General features: G+C 41.7%; 1 protein-coding gene across 9 annotated transcripts in view; it reads right to left on the bottom strand.

Moving 5' to 3' along the window:
* Positions 1-993: 993 nt before the first annotated feature.
* plch2a (phospholipase C, eta 2a) overlaps positions 994-14,315 on the bottom strand; it is a 192,532-nt gene continuing 179,210 nt past the window's right edge. For 6 of the 9 annotated variants that reach the window (XM_051426364.1, XM_051426365.1, XM_051426369.1 and 3 more), the window contains 4 exons: positions 13,774-13,920; positions 12,398-12,477; positions 8,588-8,963; positions 994-3,854 (listed from right to left, as the gene is read on the bottom strand). In XM_051426364.1, the coding sequence (XP_051282324.1) occupies positions 2,191-3,854; positions 8,588-8,963; positions 12,398-12,477; positions 13,774-13,920 (2,267 nt within the window). In that variant the 3' untranslated portion in view covers positions 994-2,190. Of the gene's footprint in view, positions 3,855-5,679; positions 5,709-8,587; positions 8,964-12,397; positions 12,478-13,773; positions 13,921-14,315 lie in introns of those variants that run through there. The other 3 variants (XM_051426371.1, XM_051426370.1, XM_051426372.1) reach the window with 3 other exon arrangements.

The raw sequence follows: 14,315 nt of genomic DNA, 5'->3' as shown, positions 1-14,315 counted from the left end.
ATCTGACCTGGGAATGAGAATGAGCTGTGAAGAGATCAACACTGGTGGTACCAGGCCAGAAGGTAATAGGTCAGAGGCAAGTTACAGGAGATTTGTAGCCAAGAAGCACACCGTTTTTTGTATTCTTTTTAAAGACAAAAAAACACTCTCTGAAGATGCTCCACTTCTCAAACGCTCTTGGTAGGCTTTGAAGACACGTGGATCCCAGAGCCAAACCACCAAACAGTCCCGACGCCATAAAGCCGGTGGAATTTCAGGGTAAATGTTACACACTGGACCTTTTTTAAGTTTTGGGTAAATATGACCCAGCCATTGGTACAACTAATTGTTTACTGCGGAATTGATCAATATTCAACAGGGGTTGTCAAAGGATGCCGATACCAACTCATTTTCATTAACTTCCTCAAAGTTATGCATGAATTCATTACTATTGTTATTATTATATTTGGTTTCAATGAATGGTTTGCATCCCAAGGTGTACATGCTGTTTCAAAGGGGTTTCAAGGTCTCGGGTTCCAAAGCAAACATTGAGATTTTACTAAACCCTCATTAGTATGACCGGATTTTATTCCATACACCACATTCTAACATCTAAGACAGTCTAGGTAAATAGTTTATAGCCTAAAAATCTGAATCTCAAATGCTACTGAAAAGATGTTTTTCTCTTTTAATGACTGGTTGAGCTTGTCGTCTCTTGTGCAATCTTAAGTTTTCATTCTGGAACATTCTTCCTTCCTACAGGGGGTTTGGAGTGGAGGGGGAGGGTTGCCAGAGAGGCTGAGAGAGGGGATGGCTGGTAAACACAGACCCAAGCCGGGTCCATAATTAGAGCAGAAAGCGGACCCTGCCAAAACAAAGGCCAAAGGCTTTTACATGTCAGCTTGTATAAGGCTCAGTTTAACTGGTTTGTTAACGACTCGTCTTTGTCTCTGAGCTGAGACAGCTGCTGATAGATTAGGTGTAAATGAAATAATTGAGCTGTGAAACTTTCAATAATATTCATTTGAGATTTATTTAGGTCATAATTACACAGTTTCAATTAAATATTGTCCCTAAAATTTTGCACAAAGAACTGGGATGGCAGTGCAAACAATACAGCAGGCCGACAAATAAACGTGCTTTGATACAGATAATTTTCATCTTGTATTAGTACCACAGACCAATGAGAACACAGGGTTTCAGGGATGATGCTCTTGTGACCACCATCAGACGATCCAAAAAAGAAGTTTGGAATATTAACAAGTCTTTATATAAAAAGTCTTTGTAAAATAAAACACAGCATTAGGATAAACATTACAGTGTGTAAAAGACATGCAGTCAACTAAAAAGGGCTAAACTGGTATGGAGTAGTTCAGCATTGCTTTAATGTACAGGATTCTCAGTGCTGTGACATGCCACAGATCAGGAAGGTTAGCAAAATATTGGCAGTTTGGTCAAATTAAAATGTAACCACTACACAAGAAATATTAAAATAAAGACCTTGTGTCCTGCACTGTAGGAATAATTCCTTTCCATTTTTTCAGCAAAGACATGTGACAAGCCCCAGTTTTTTAGCATTAAACTGTACAATTATATTCAATATGATACCATGCCATCATTTTCAAAATATTGCTAGTGCTTGGATGGGCTGATAATAACGCCTTGACATAAAGTATCTCATTTTCAACTCAGTTAAAGTATACCATTACATTTCAAGTAAATAAAAAGAATGGATCATTTAAAATCCTGTCCTCTAGTTGTGATCTATTGCTACTGTATGCTCATGTAAAGTTCCAAAAAATACTCAGACATGAGAGTAGTCACAGTCAACATAAACAGCTATATAAAAACTCCAGGTATTTCTCACTAAATACATTCTGGCAATTATCTAACATTTGGTGCAAACATATGACAGAGCTGTAGTAGTTGCTTTTACAAGAACTGCTCTCCAGTAGTTTCAAGACAGTGTTTTATGAATGCACAAGTTAAAAAAATGGATCTTGCACAACCACAAGATACAGAATTGATTGTTCATGGATTACTAATTCAGTGGAACACTTGAAATAATCTGCATTGTGAACCAGTTTTCTGTGAGATATTATGCAAGATATGCAACTTTTTCTAAAAAAAGATTCTTACATGAGAAAAACTGGACTGTATTCCAAAGTTTCTAGCTGTGTGTCTCACGCTCAGTTCCAAGTCAGCCAGTTCTCAGAGTTTGAGCATGAAAAAGACTTCACTGTTTTCAGGGTCTGGGGAGGACTGGGACTGTCTAGGGGAGGGGTTTCCTAGGGGGGCGAGCTGACTCAGCAGGTCCAGGCTGGTGCAGGGACTCCTGGCCACACAACACGCCCCTTCGGGGTTGCCCCGCTCCTCGATGGGGCTAGCACTACTTCCGCTGCCAATGCTACCAGTAAGGCTAAAGCTTGCACTTCTGCCCTGGATCAAGCCCTGGAGCCTCTGCCTTTCCTGGGCCTTCTTGGCCCTGTTTGCTATGTACCGCACCCTGCTTTGGCTTCTCGAGGAGGTCCTTCGCACGAGACACTCATCCACAGACTCCTCCGGTGACTCTCTAGGTCTGTTTTCTGGGGCAAAGTCCTTAGCAGTCAGGGGCTCAACGTTAGTCAGCTTACGTAGTTGCTCTGTCAGGTCGCTGGGTGGCCGAGATTTGTTCGGGCCACCCTTGCGTAGCTGGTCCCTGGTTGGCCTAACAATGAAGCTGCGGCTGATGCTGCGGTACTTGCTGTCAAAACTACAGGAAATGTCATCAGAGGTCAGATCCCCAAGGCTTTTGGACATGGAAGCTGTAGCTGCTGGAGATGTAGCTGCAGAAGACGGCCTGCTGGCTGATGACTGCTTGAGCCCTTCCATGTAGAGCCGGCTCCAAGTGTGCCTCCTTTGAGTCAGTCTGCTGGGTGAGTCCACAGAAGCTTCCTGGGGGGGCTGCAACGGGCGGGGCTTAAGCTCATCTTTGGAACACTCACTTTGCTGAAGATTGGGGTTTGACTTGCTTTTGCTGACTCGCACAGCATCGTAGGAGACCAATGCTGAGCGACGGCAGTTGACCCAGGGAGGATCGCAGGTGCTGCTGGCTGTGGGCAGGCTGGTAAGGCTCTTCCTGGCCAGGTTAGGCAGGGACAGGTCAATGACGGTGTCGCTGGAAGAGATGCTAGAGGAGGAGGACATGCTGTCTCGGTGGCTGCCTGGCTCTAACTTGCTCCAAAGACGGTCGTTCATTGTAGCATCCGTGCAAACCTCTGGTACAGCTGACTGGGCCTGTCCAGTTGAGGCTACAGCCACCCGAACATAGCCCTCACTTTTTGTTCTTCTGACTGGTGTGTGGGATGTCAAATTGCTAAAAAGTGCTCTCCTCGCATGGGCTGTCTGAGCTGCAGGGACGGTTCCAGTGGGAACTGTGGCAGCAGGAGGCTCCGTGCTGTGGTCAGACTTGAACTCTGCTGTGTCATTTTCCTTTTCTGCCATTATTTCTTGGTTTTCCCTCTGGTTTGGTATGTGCTCCATGAATGAATGAGTACTTCTGTTGGTCTGGGTGTCCTGACTGCACTTTGATGGTACAGGTTTCTCAGCAGGATTCGTCAGAGGGAGTGACGTGGTTCTGGAAAGGGAAGGAGTTTTCTTAGGGTCCCCACTCACCTTGATAGGACAGTCTACCACTCCATTTGAAGAAACGGTCAACTGGGAGTCTGCATTTATTGCTGTGGATGGCGAGTGCACTGATGTAGATGAGGAGCCATGTGAAGACAGGTTGTCTTCTGGAGTGGAGATGGAGCGGATGAAACGTGTGTTCTTGGTGTGTTCAGAGTTTAGTGCAAGAAATGGACGAGGGGGAGTTGGTTTCTGAACTGTGGAATAGTCTGTGGAAGAAAAACAAAAGAAAACACTTATCACCAATGGTTCAGTATTAGCTCAGATACTGACCTTACTAAGCAAGTATCTGCTAGATATGGCCAATCACATTAGGCCAAATACAATATAATGAATGTGAAGGCAGTGGAGGTATTGCTATTATGAAACCTTAAGTGTTTTTCAGGATGTGGGTTTGAATCATTGCACATCCAAAACAAAGCTAAACAAAGCCTTATAAAAGGAGAATGGTTCAGAAAATGAGGACTGAACAGCAGAAAGCTACATTTAATGGGTTGGTATTGGTTCATGAGGAAAAAGAAAAACAAGTACAGGTGAAATGTTCTGGTGAAGGGATGTGAATGGTGGATGTTGGTGTACAAACATCTCCGCTTGAAGTTAAGAATAGATATTAAAAGGTACAGACTTACATTACCTTTGACAAATCGGTTCTATACAGAGTGACGCCATTTCCAGTGCTAAAAATTGACAAGAAAACCTTAACTCAAGATCCAATTAAAGTGGCCATTAACTGAGTTTTCAAGTGTATCTCATGCTCAGTTGTCTCTTTGACTCCATTTGCTGGTGAAGGCTGAAAAGCTGGTACGTTGACCTAACTTCAAATTATTTTATCACACTATTGATCCTAATCTAAAGAAATAGTTCTTGCTCATACATTAAATCACAATTAAGATTAACTTAAAAAGGTCCAGTGTGTAGGATTTAGTGGCAGTGTAGTTGCAAAACCTACCTTCCCCTCCTAGATACATAAAAGGTTCATTCTAAGGTAACAAAAATATACTTCTTATTTTCAGGTGATTATACACTAATGAACCCATACCCATGAATATTATATTCCAATTCTGACAATACATCCTCCACCTTTAAATCTCATTTTGCAGCTTTGTGTGACTGCATTGTCTTGTTGTCATGTATGTAATCTGACCCCTCTTGTAAAAGGGTTGTTGGTCTTACTGAGACTTCCAGAATAAATAAAAAACTTTATGAACAAGTTTTATGAAGTTTGACCATCATTTGTTCGGTTAAAAAAACATTATACTCATTAAGTTAATGAGTAACTCAAGATCTGAAAACTTGCTGAGATCTGAAAACACAGCAACATTGCTAACAATAAGTAAAATGGCCACACAGTCAGACAAATGTACAGGTTTTTAAACCATCCCCCAGGTTACCTAGGTTATCCAAACTACATTATTTGACAGCTAAAACCCAAATAAGTGCACATTTTGGGAGTTGCCATTGGCCTTGGTTTCCTTTAAAAAAAAAAAAAAAAAAGCAGTTTAAAACCTTTTTGTTTAAAACCTTTTTGTTTAAAACAGGTGTTTCTCTAGGCTTATATTTAATTATGTCACTATGTTCCCAGATCTCAGCAACTAACATGGAGTACAATTTTAGTATTAGTATTATTATCAATGATTGAAATTATGGTAAAAACTATGAAAATAATACTTAGGTTGTAATTAGCTTCCCTTTCCCTTTACTATCATTTCCATTTAAGACTCAAAACAGGCTGTAACACAGTGAAATGTTTCATGAATTACATTTTCCCCTTGCCCACAGTGAATGTCCCTGTCTGGACCTGTACCCTTTTCCAGTGATGTGAACAGACAAAGCTCACATGGTGCTCTCATTACCTCCACTAATGTCATTTAGAGTTAGTGCAGGTTCATCAATATGTAAAATTGGGGAAGAATATGGATTTAAAACCCTGCCAACTTCATAGATGTGAGAGAAGGAGGATGATGTGACAGAGAGACTGATGGGTAAAGTGAAGGTGAAGGTGCACAGGTGGTATTCATGCATTCAACGGTTTACCTGGCTCTGGTCATCCCCTCAATTCTGCACTAGGAACAGAGAAGGCGTGCAAAAGGAACAGAGGAAAAAGGGAGTTTAGCAAAACTGGAGAGAAGAAGGCGAATGGAGGCAAGGAAAGAGATCACAGGACAGAGAAAGCATCTTAACAAGAGAAGGTATCGCTAATCAATAAACAAACATCATAGCATTTAAGACGAGATGTAAAGCTGCTAAGAGAGGTTTATCATATGACTTACTTACTAATACAGTATCTGCCAGCATCATATGACTGAACACGTCAGCGCACATCAGCTATTGTAACAAGGCCAGAAATATTTTAGGTTTAACTCCCTAAACATACTTGGTTTTCCCCACACCATTCATTTTGAAAGCATAAAAACTGATGGCCATCACATGATAAACAGCTGCTGTTCGGCAGGAACTGGACTCCCTTGAAATATATCATGTGAAGGAGGAAGAGGGTTTTTTTCACCTGAAAGCAGCAAAGATGTCAGTGCCTTATGACTTCCAGTGTTCAGCCAATTGTAGGTCATGTACTCGAAATGCTGTGTGTGTTTCACAACTTGAATTGAATACAACTCTACACTTACAGATATCACTGTACTTTAGGTTGTTCATGGCTGTTTGTGATGGTGGATTGTACCGCATTAAAATGAAAGGTATTCATTTTGCTTCTCTATATTGCTTCTCTATATACTGTACATAAAGGAGACACAATTTTAGTATAATGCAGCCCAATAATGCCATGTATATCCTAACCACTATCAGCTTTCATAAGTTTGAACTGTAATGTTACTATGAACTAAGACAGGGGTTCCCAAACTTTGTCATGTCAAGAACCCCCACAATAGATGCACATTAGACCACAGACCCCCAATTTGAGAGGATTTTGTCTTAAGGATTAATCAAACTAGGATCATAATAAATTACAATCAATAGAAACAGCCAATCCTATTTCTTGTTTTTTCTTCCTTAAATGTAATATATATATATATAATATATTAAATTTCTCTTTTTGTATATAAGGGTCTGCTGTGACTTTTGTGTTGCTTTAGAAGAGTGTTTCTCAAATGTGGTTATGCATAACCCTACGGTACTGCAGGTGCACTTGACTCTTGTGTTTATTTGAAAAATATCAGTTACGCATAACTCATAAAATAATAGTATAATTATTTTAGGAGTTATGCATAACACAAGTTCAGTAAAAAAAATGTAATGCAAGTTGGTTAAAAAGTTATATTCTGTATTCCCATTTTCTATGCAATTGTTAATTTCTGTCAACTGCAGTTTCCTCCCTGCCACCAAGAAAGATCCTCAGTTAAGTAAACTTATAAAAAGGTTGCAGTTAAATGCAACTTCAATGCCAATGTCATGATTTAGTGAGGGATTTTAAACATTTAAAATTAATTATTTAAGTGTTTTTCTTAGTAAGTAGTAATAACACACACTGATAGTGCAGAGCTGTATTGTACCACTTTATGAAGGCTTTTGCGTTCTACCAAACATTATTTGTGCTGGTCAGGGGTACTTGGCTGAAAAAATATTTATATTTTAAATCTTTGAAAAAAGTTTAAGAATCACTGCTTTAGACAATACACATCAACATAACTAAGTCAAGTTAATAACTACTACGTTAGTTTCCCAGATCCATTCATTTGAGGTTAAAACTTACCACTTTTCTCATCTGTCACATATGGGGGTAGTATCAGGTATGGAATTTGTTTATGGCACAGAGAGGAAAATTGCAATCAATTAATTGAAAAAGGAATCAGTGATAGGGATTAGGTGAAAGCTAAGAAAGCTAAAAGAGAATTCTAACTGGTAATAATAGAAAGAACTGCATGGGGTTTTAGAGTTGACCTCATACTATTAGGGACACAGAGGATGACGAGGTATTTCTTACTTACAGGTTCACAGCACAACAATGATTCAGACAGCATAATGCTACCAAGCGCTTGTGGTCTTGGCATGTAAGGAGTTTACAATCTACCGCTACAGTCTGCCACTACAGAGCAGCTACCCGGTTATTGCTAATGCTGCCTCAGATATTTCTTACCAGCGAAGAACATGGGGGACTTATGGCGCAACTCTTCCATTTTCTGGGCAAACAGGGCGTTCATCTCGCGCTGCAGGGTGCCTACAGCTCTCTTGCGGCTATCAAGGACAGAACAGGGAGGCAGCAGAGGAGGCGACTCCAAGCTGCTCAGACTGCCGAAGCTGTCACAGCTGCTACCGTCACTTGCACTATGGGGCAGGACCGGGATGAGCGTTGAGCCGCAAACAGCACCATAGTCAGGGGGTGTTGCCTGCTGCCACTGGAGGTTGATCCTGCAGTCTGCTGTGAGGCTTGGTGCTGGTGTTACAGTGTTGTAGGAGCGCCTTCGGGGAACGCTGCAGGATCGAGTGTTCCTCTGTGATGCATCAGGCTGAGGTCGAATGTACTGGGCACACAGAGTTTGCCTGGCTTTGGATCTGGGGAAGGGGATAGGTGGGCGGAGAGCCTGGGGCGAGTACTGAAACTGAGCCTCCACACCTGACTTGGGAAGGTGTGGAGACTGCTGTGACTCTGTCTGGGCAGCGAGGGGCTGGGGCGTGTCTACAGACTCTGGCTGAACTTGTCTCTTGGTGGAGGAGGTATGGTTACTTTCTGGTTTCTCCCCATCTGCCATTTTGGATTTGCATCCCTGCCCTTCCTTAACCTGACCCTTTCTTTCAGCCTCTGGGCTCTCTTTGGAGCCGATCACACATGTCATGCAGTTGGAGGACATCCCCACCCTGCCTGAGCTGTTTAGTGCAACACGGGCGAACACCCCTGGCTTCATGTCCAGCGGGTCATGAAAACGGAGCCGACTGGCCCGTTTCAGAGGTTCGCTCATAGGTCGTCGCTGAGCAAAAAGTGGGCTCTTACCTTTACCCTCGTCAGGATGAAAAGCCCCATTGGTGTCAGGATGGTCCCAGGGGCCCTTGGCTTGGTGAGATGCCAGTGAGTCCCTGTTGCGGTGTTGTGGTGTTGTAGGCTGATGAGAGGCGGCAGCAGACGCCTTGTCTTCAGACTCTCGCTCCTCACTAGCGCCCTCTGAGCTGTAGTCTTTGGTGTCAATGGCAATCTCTGGAAAGCCCTTCTTGATTTTGGGCTGGCCTTTGGTGGGTGCGCTGGCAGTGCGGCGCAGGAGGTGGGCACCGAACGGGTGCTTACGACTGTGCTGTGCAGCAGCATGGCTGTCCAGGGAAGACTGCTTTGGGTTTCTGTGAAACAGCCCTTTTATGCCGCTGGCTGCTCTGGCCTGACGAAGACACAACAAAACCTCATTGTCAAACACAGATCAAAATGAATAAGTCACAGAATATAAAAAAACATGTTTGCCATAATGCAGGTGGCACTGGTCCACACTGCATTATTACAGTGATACTTGGGCAGTTGTTGTATAGTGAGCATGCTTAAAAACAAATCCTATCAATATCAACATTTACATAAATAATTTCTAGGACTAACACGTGTGAATGATCACTCTGTCTTTAACAGGATCATTCAGCTGTAATCCATGCTGACTGGCTTTGAATTCCACTTGAATTCAAAGTGTTAGCCTGTTATATATTTTGAGCACCTACACATTAGTATACAGCAGCTGTAGTCACGCTGGTAAATTATTAGTTAGGCAAATACATGCTTGAAGTTACCTGTCAAAGTTAGCAAATTTAGGTGCTGAATGGTAATGGTCAAACTCACAAAGACTGGGAAAAAATGATGACAACTATGAGGACATTCAGACAATGACAGTGTGCAATGGTTGTTTGTCAAATGGTGGAACTCACTTTGACAGACAATCTTGAACATGGGATTGGACCAGTCCACAGAAATATCAAACCAAATGGAGCTTTAGTGGGCCAAGGCATCATATATTACCGTAAACCCTTGCCATTACTTGTTATCAAAAGTTCAAAACAGTGTGAAATGTAGTCTTACTGTTGAATACTGTGGTGAATAGCTTACTGGACATATCAACAGGAAGCAGCAGTACAGACAAAAAACCCAAAACAAACAAGAAAAAACTAAACAAAAACAAATAGAAGCAGCCTTTGGCTGAGTGAAAAAAGGGAAATGTAGGCTGAACTGAATATGACAATTATTAAGCTACTGGGAGATGAGATCAAACAGTCCAACATTTAGGAAAATACACTTGTAAAGACAGATGAGGAGCTCAGTATTATTGTTATGCATGTTTTTCAAAATGTTGGACTGTTCCCTTAAATTTTTGTGAGACACTGCTTTGATATGCTGAAAAAGAAGATTCATTTTAAAAGAAGCTCAGTCATTTGCCAATTAGAGAATTCAAAAAATCTCTCTACAGTATTTTCCAATGTGAACAAAATGCATAAAAACAAGTGCAGGGATGAAAAAGAAACAAATGCCCCCAAAGGCCCTGACATTGGATATACCTGCAGTGCAGTACACTGAAAAAAGTCCTGAGTTAAGAGGAAAAACACCAGAGAGAAGTCACTGCAGCTTGGCAGATTTCCTGACTCACATCTCTGTTCTGGATCCAGCTCTTTAACTGTGTAGGTTGATGACATTGGATCTACTTGGAGGGGGAGGGGGGGTATCAATGAGGAAGCACATCAAGCCTTCATAACTCATGTAAGGCATGAGTTGGCCTTATAAGTTTTAATGCTTGCAGTTGGCTGACAAGAAGGGGGTGTAAGGGGGGGAGGGGGTCACTTAGGTGGCAAAGGGTGGAGCGTGTGGCTCATGCAAGATGCCGACTGGGTCTCACTACACCTGAGTTTTGAGTGGCAGCTTCAGGATTCCTAAAAATTTCCTGCCTCTAAATGGAGCGTTTGGAAAAAGAGGGGTCCACTGAAATCACAAACAGACACAGGAAGAGAGCGAAAATCAGAGAGGTGGAGGATGAAAGAGAGCAAAAATGGCTAGGGTGGGGGTTAAGAGATAAATCACAACAGGATGCACACAGCAACAGCTGAGAAAGAGGAAGTTCAAAGTGAGGACAATATGAACAACAGAGCAGTCATTTACACCATGGCTGGAGACATCTGAGTGCATCAAAACTAAAAGGTCGAAAGGAAATAAAATCAAAGCGAATGTAATAATGCAGACAGTCTATATATCTGCAACAGCACCGTTTCCATGTTGGTGAGGCATATTTTCATCTGACATTTATGCTAAACTGAACAGAAGTGAAGCCTGTTTTGAACCTGAATATGAACATACTGTAGACTACATGGCCAAAAACACAAGACACCCAGTGGATGTTGGGTGCTAAGCTCTGACTCACAGTCGGCATTCCAGGTCATCTCTAAAGTGTTGGCTCGGGTTGTGGCGTCTGTGCAGGTCAGTGAAGTTCTACTTATACATCAAAGTGGGAAAACCATTTCTCTATGGAGCTGGTTTTGTGCAGGGCGACACTGTCATATTACAACAGGAAAGGGACAAACCTAATCCACTGACACAAAGTTGGAAGTAAACTATAGCCTAAAATATACTTGTATACTTTTGGCCATGAGTGAATCACATCAGATGTAAACCTATATTTTCATTAGAACTCTATTACGATGTGTGGGTTATGTCTTGGATTGTTTCTACTGTGTATGTTATTTTGTAGTGTATGCTACATTTTTTTACCCACACTGCGCACCAATTTAATATTTCTCCTTTTATTTCTTTGATTTGTCAAGAATGTTTACATAAAAAAGCACTCTTAGTGCAGGATACCAAATCTCATTGTTTGTGGTACTGACTGAAAGGTGCCCACAGACAAACTGCCAAGTACTGAAAGCTGGCGTTGAATGCTGTGAATATTCTTTAATCAGATCCTTTCAGACTTCAAAATCACAAACCAATTTTAGACTATATTCCATTTTGGCAAAGTTGTTGTACAGCCGCTTGTGTTTAGACATTTTTTAACAGTTGAGTTCTTTGTCCTGCCGCTCCAACGATAGAAAGCCCTGCAGCCGTTCTTTCCCGAACAATTCAGATTTATCTCGTTGTTTCCAAGCTTTCCTTTGATTGAGGATACCTGTATAGTACTGGTTATTTTTTGCTGTACCATTTGTTGACAGCCCAAATATAATAATGATAAATTGGCCGAGCCCATATATCCCATTTTAGATTATTGCACATATATTGTAAAGCTAAAGATATGGTTTAAGGTTATTTAGCAACATCGATATTTACACTGTAAAATGTTCTATCAATATCACTGAGTTTTTGAAACTAAAAATATGGATATAGCCCTATTCACACGGGACTAGTATTACCTGGGGACCTCTAGTAATTTGTAATAATTGCAGAGGTCGTCTGATCTTAATCCCGTGCAAATCTGCCATGTCCGTAATTTGTAAAGTAAAAATTCCACCGCAAATTACCTACCATATTTCGCCAAATACAGAGGTCATGTGATAATATTAGTCCCGTGCAAATCGGCATCTCTGTGATTTGGGGTTGTTTTTTGAAACATAGACGTGGTGGGGTAATTACTAAATCACATGAGGTCCCCAGGTAATACTAGTCCCGTGCGAATAGGGCTTATGTGTATCAAAAATCTAATCAACAGACTTTTCATTCATCACTTTACACAATCTCAAACCCAGGAGATATACTAACGGTTTGAAAAGCTGTAAATGTGTAAAGCTTTTTTAAAAAGCTCTAATTTTAGAAAAAATTTCAGCAAAAGTAACAGCAGGCTTCCTCAGTAGTACCTACCTTACCAGTGATGTCATTCACAGCTACATGAACAAAGATGGAAGCCTCCTCCATACCTTCCAAGTACACATGGCGATAACCTGCACACAGACACAGAGACAGATACATCAGTCAGTCACAGTCAATATCCCGGACATGCCAATGCTATTCGCCATTCGGAGCCAGAGTCTGTGCTGTAGTGATCATGGTTGGTGCTCAGTCCAGTCGACTCAATCGCAAGCAGGGCTCAACTGTCAATCATGACGTTAAATCCCTTTTTTAGAACTTCAAATAACTTGAAATTGAAACTTAACTCAACTTTATTTATGTAGCACCTTTCATACGAACAGTGCTTCACATAGCAAACTGAAACAACGCCTTAAACAATATCAACAGCCATGAACTAAATGTGCAAGGCAAAAACAAGAAAATGTAAAACATTGTAAAAATAACAATAAAAAGAAACAGAAACCAAAGATTAAAACCTAAAAACTTTTCAAATTTAATTTTAAAAATACTGTGAGAGCTCGCCGTTCTAATATCCAGAGGCAGTGAGTTCCACAGTTTAGGGGCATAAAAACAGAAGGCACTCTCACCAGTACCTTTATGGACCACATAAGGAACATTTAAAAGAGAAGCAGTGGACGACCTCAGTGATCAGTCTGGAAGATAAAATGAAAGTGTCTCTGATGTATGGAGGAGCAGGGTCATAAAGCTTTATAAACGAGTAAAATAACTTTTAAATTCATTCTTAAAGATACAGGCAGCCAGCTCAGACTCTGGACGCAGTGTTGTGAACTAGCTGTTGCTTACTTATGGACTTTTTAGGTAATCCATTAAAAAGAGAATCACACTAATCTAAATTACTGGGAATAAAAGCATGGGTGAGTATTTCAGCACCTATCTGACTGGCAATATTCCAAAGATAAAAAACGGCTTTAATTACCTTGTTAAAATGAGACCTAAAATTTAAATCAAAATGTTGTATCACACCTATATTTGTGACTCCCTTCCTTGTTTCGGTTGTGAAGATGCAGACACGAACTTCTCGTATTTACCAAGAGAAATGACTGCTAAAGAACGTCCAAAGCAATCCCCTGATGTTCTGCACAAAAGTGGAGGTAAACTATTCTGCTGCAAGTGCACTGACCACATTTAAAATAAATGTATAGGATCAAGCTGCATCATATCATTCAAACTAGAGAAAGGCGACATGTCATGTAATACTCAGCAGATTGAGATTCTATGTCTATGGAAAGTATATCACCGGAAGATGGGAAACAAAATGCAAAAACAAGGATTTTAGAGGTCACCATAGAAACAATCTGTGGAAGATGGGGGTGAGGGGGGGTTGCCTATCAGTTACATCTAAAAGCAGGTGCTTTACCACGTCTTACCTGGCATCATGCTGTTGAAGGCGATGGTGCGCTGGCCGATGAAGTCTTGGCCGATGGGGTCATGATCCCACACGAGGAAACGCACCAGGGCCAGCTCCGGCATGTGGACTGTGAATACCAGAGTCTCCTCCCACATCGGGTTGAACCCTACGGGACCGTCCCGAGAGGGGTCGCAGGCAAGGGCAGAGGGGAGGGGGATGAGGGAGGACAGAGGAAAATGGGAAAAGACAGGAACAAAAATTAGAGCAGCAGGAGAATGAGGGTGAAAAATAGAGAGAAGGGAGGAGAAGGTAGGCAGATAAACAGAAAGGGGAGAGTGATAGAGACAGAGGACAGAGAGAGTGGACGGTCCAGGATAGAGTCAGAGTGAGCAACATCAATTATTCAGGATGTGTGTGTGTGTGTGTGTGTGTGTGTGTGTGTGTGTGTGAGAAAGAGAGCAGACTGAGAGGTGCTGCCTGTGCACGTCCCCTCATGCTGAGCTCATCAATTATAGATCAGAACCCATACCGACAGCTCAAACACACACAAGTAGAAAGTCA

Source organism: Dicentrarchus labrax, unplaced genomic scaffold (genome assembly GCF_905237075.1).
Source record: "Dicentrarchus labrax unplaced genomic scaffold, dlabrax2021, whole genome shotgun sequence".
Classification (NCBI taxonomy): Eukaryota; Metazoa; Chordata; class Actinopteri; family Moronidae; genus Dicentrarchus; species Dicentrarchus labrax.
Note: the sequence above shows the minus strand (reverse complement) of the source record. Positions and strands in the feature narration are given on the sequence as shown.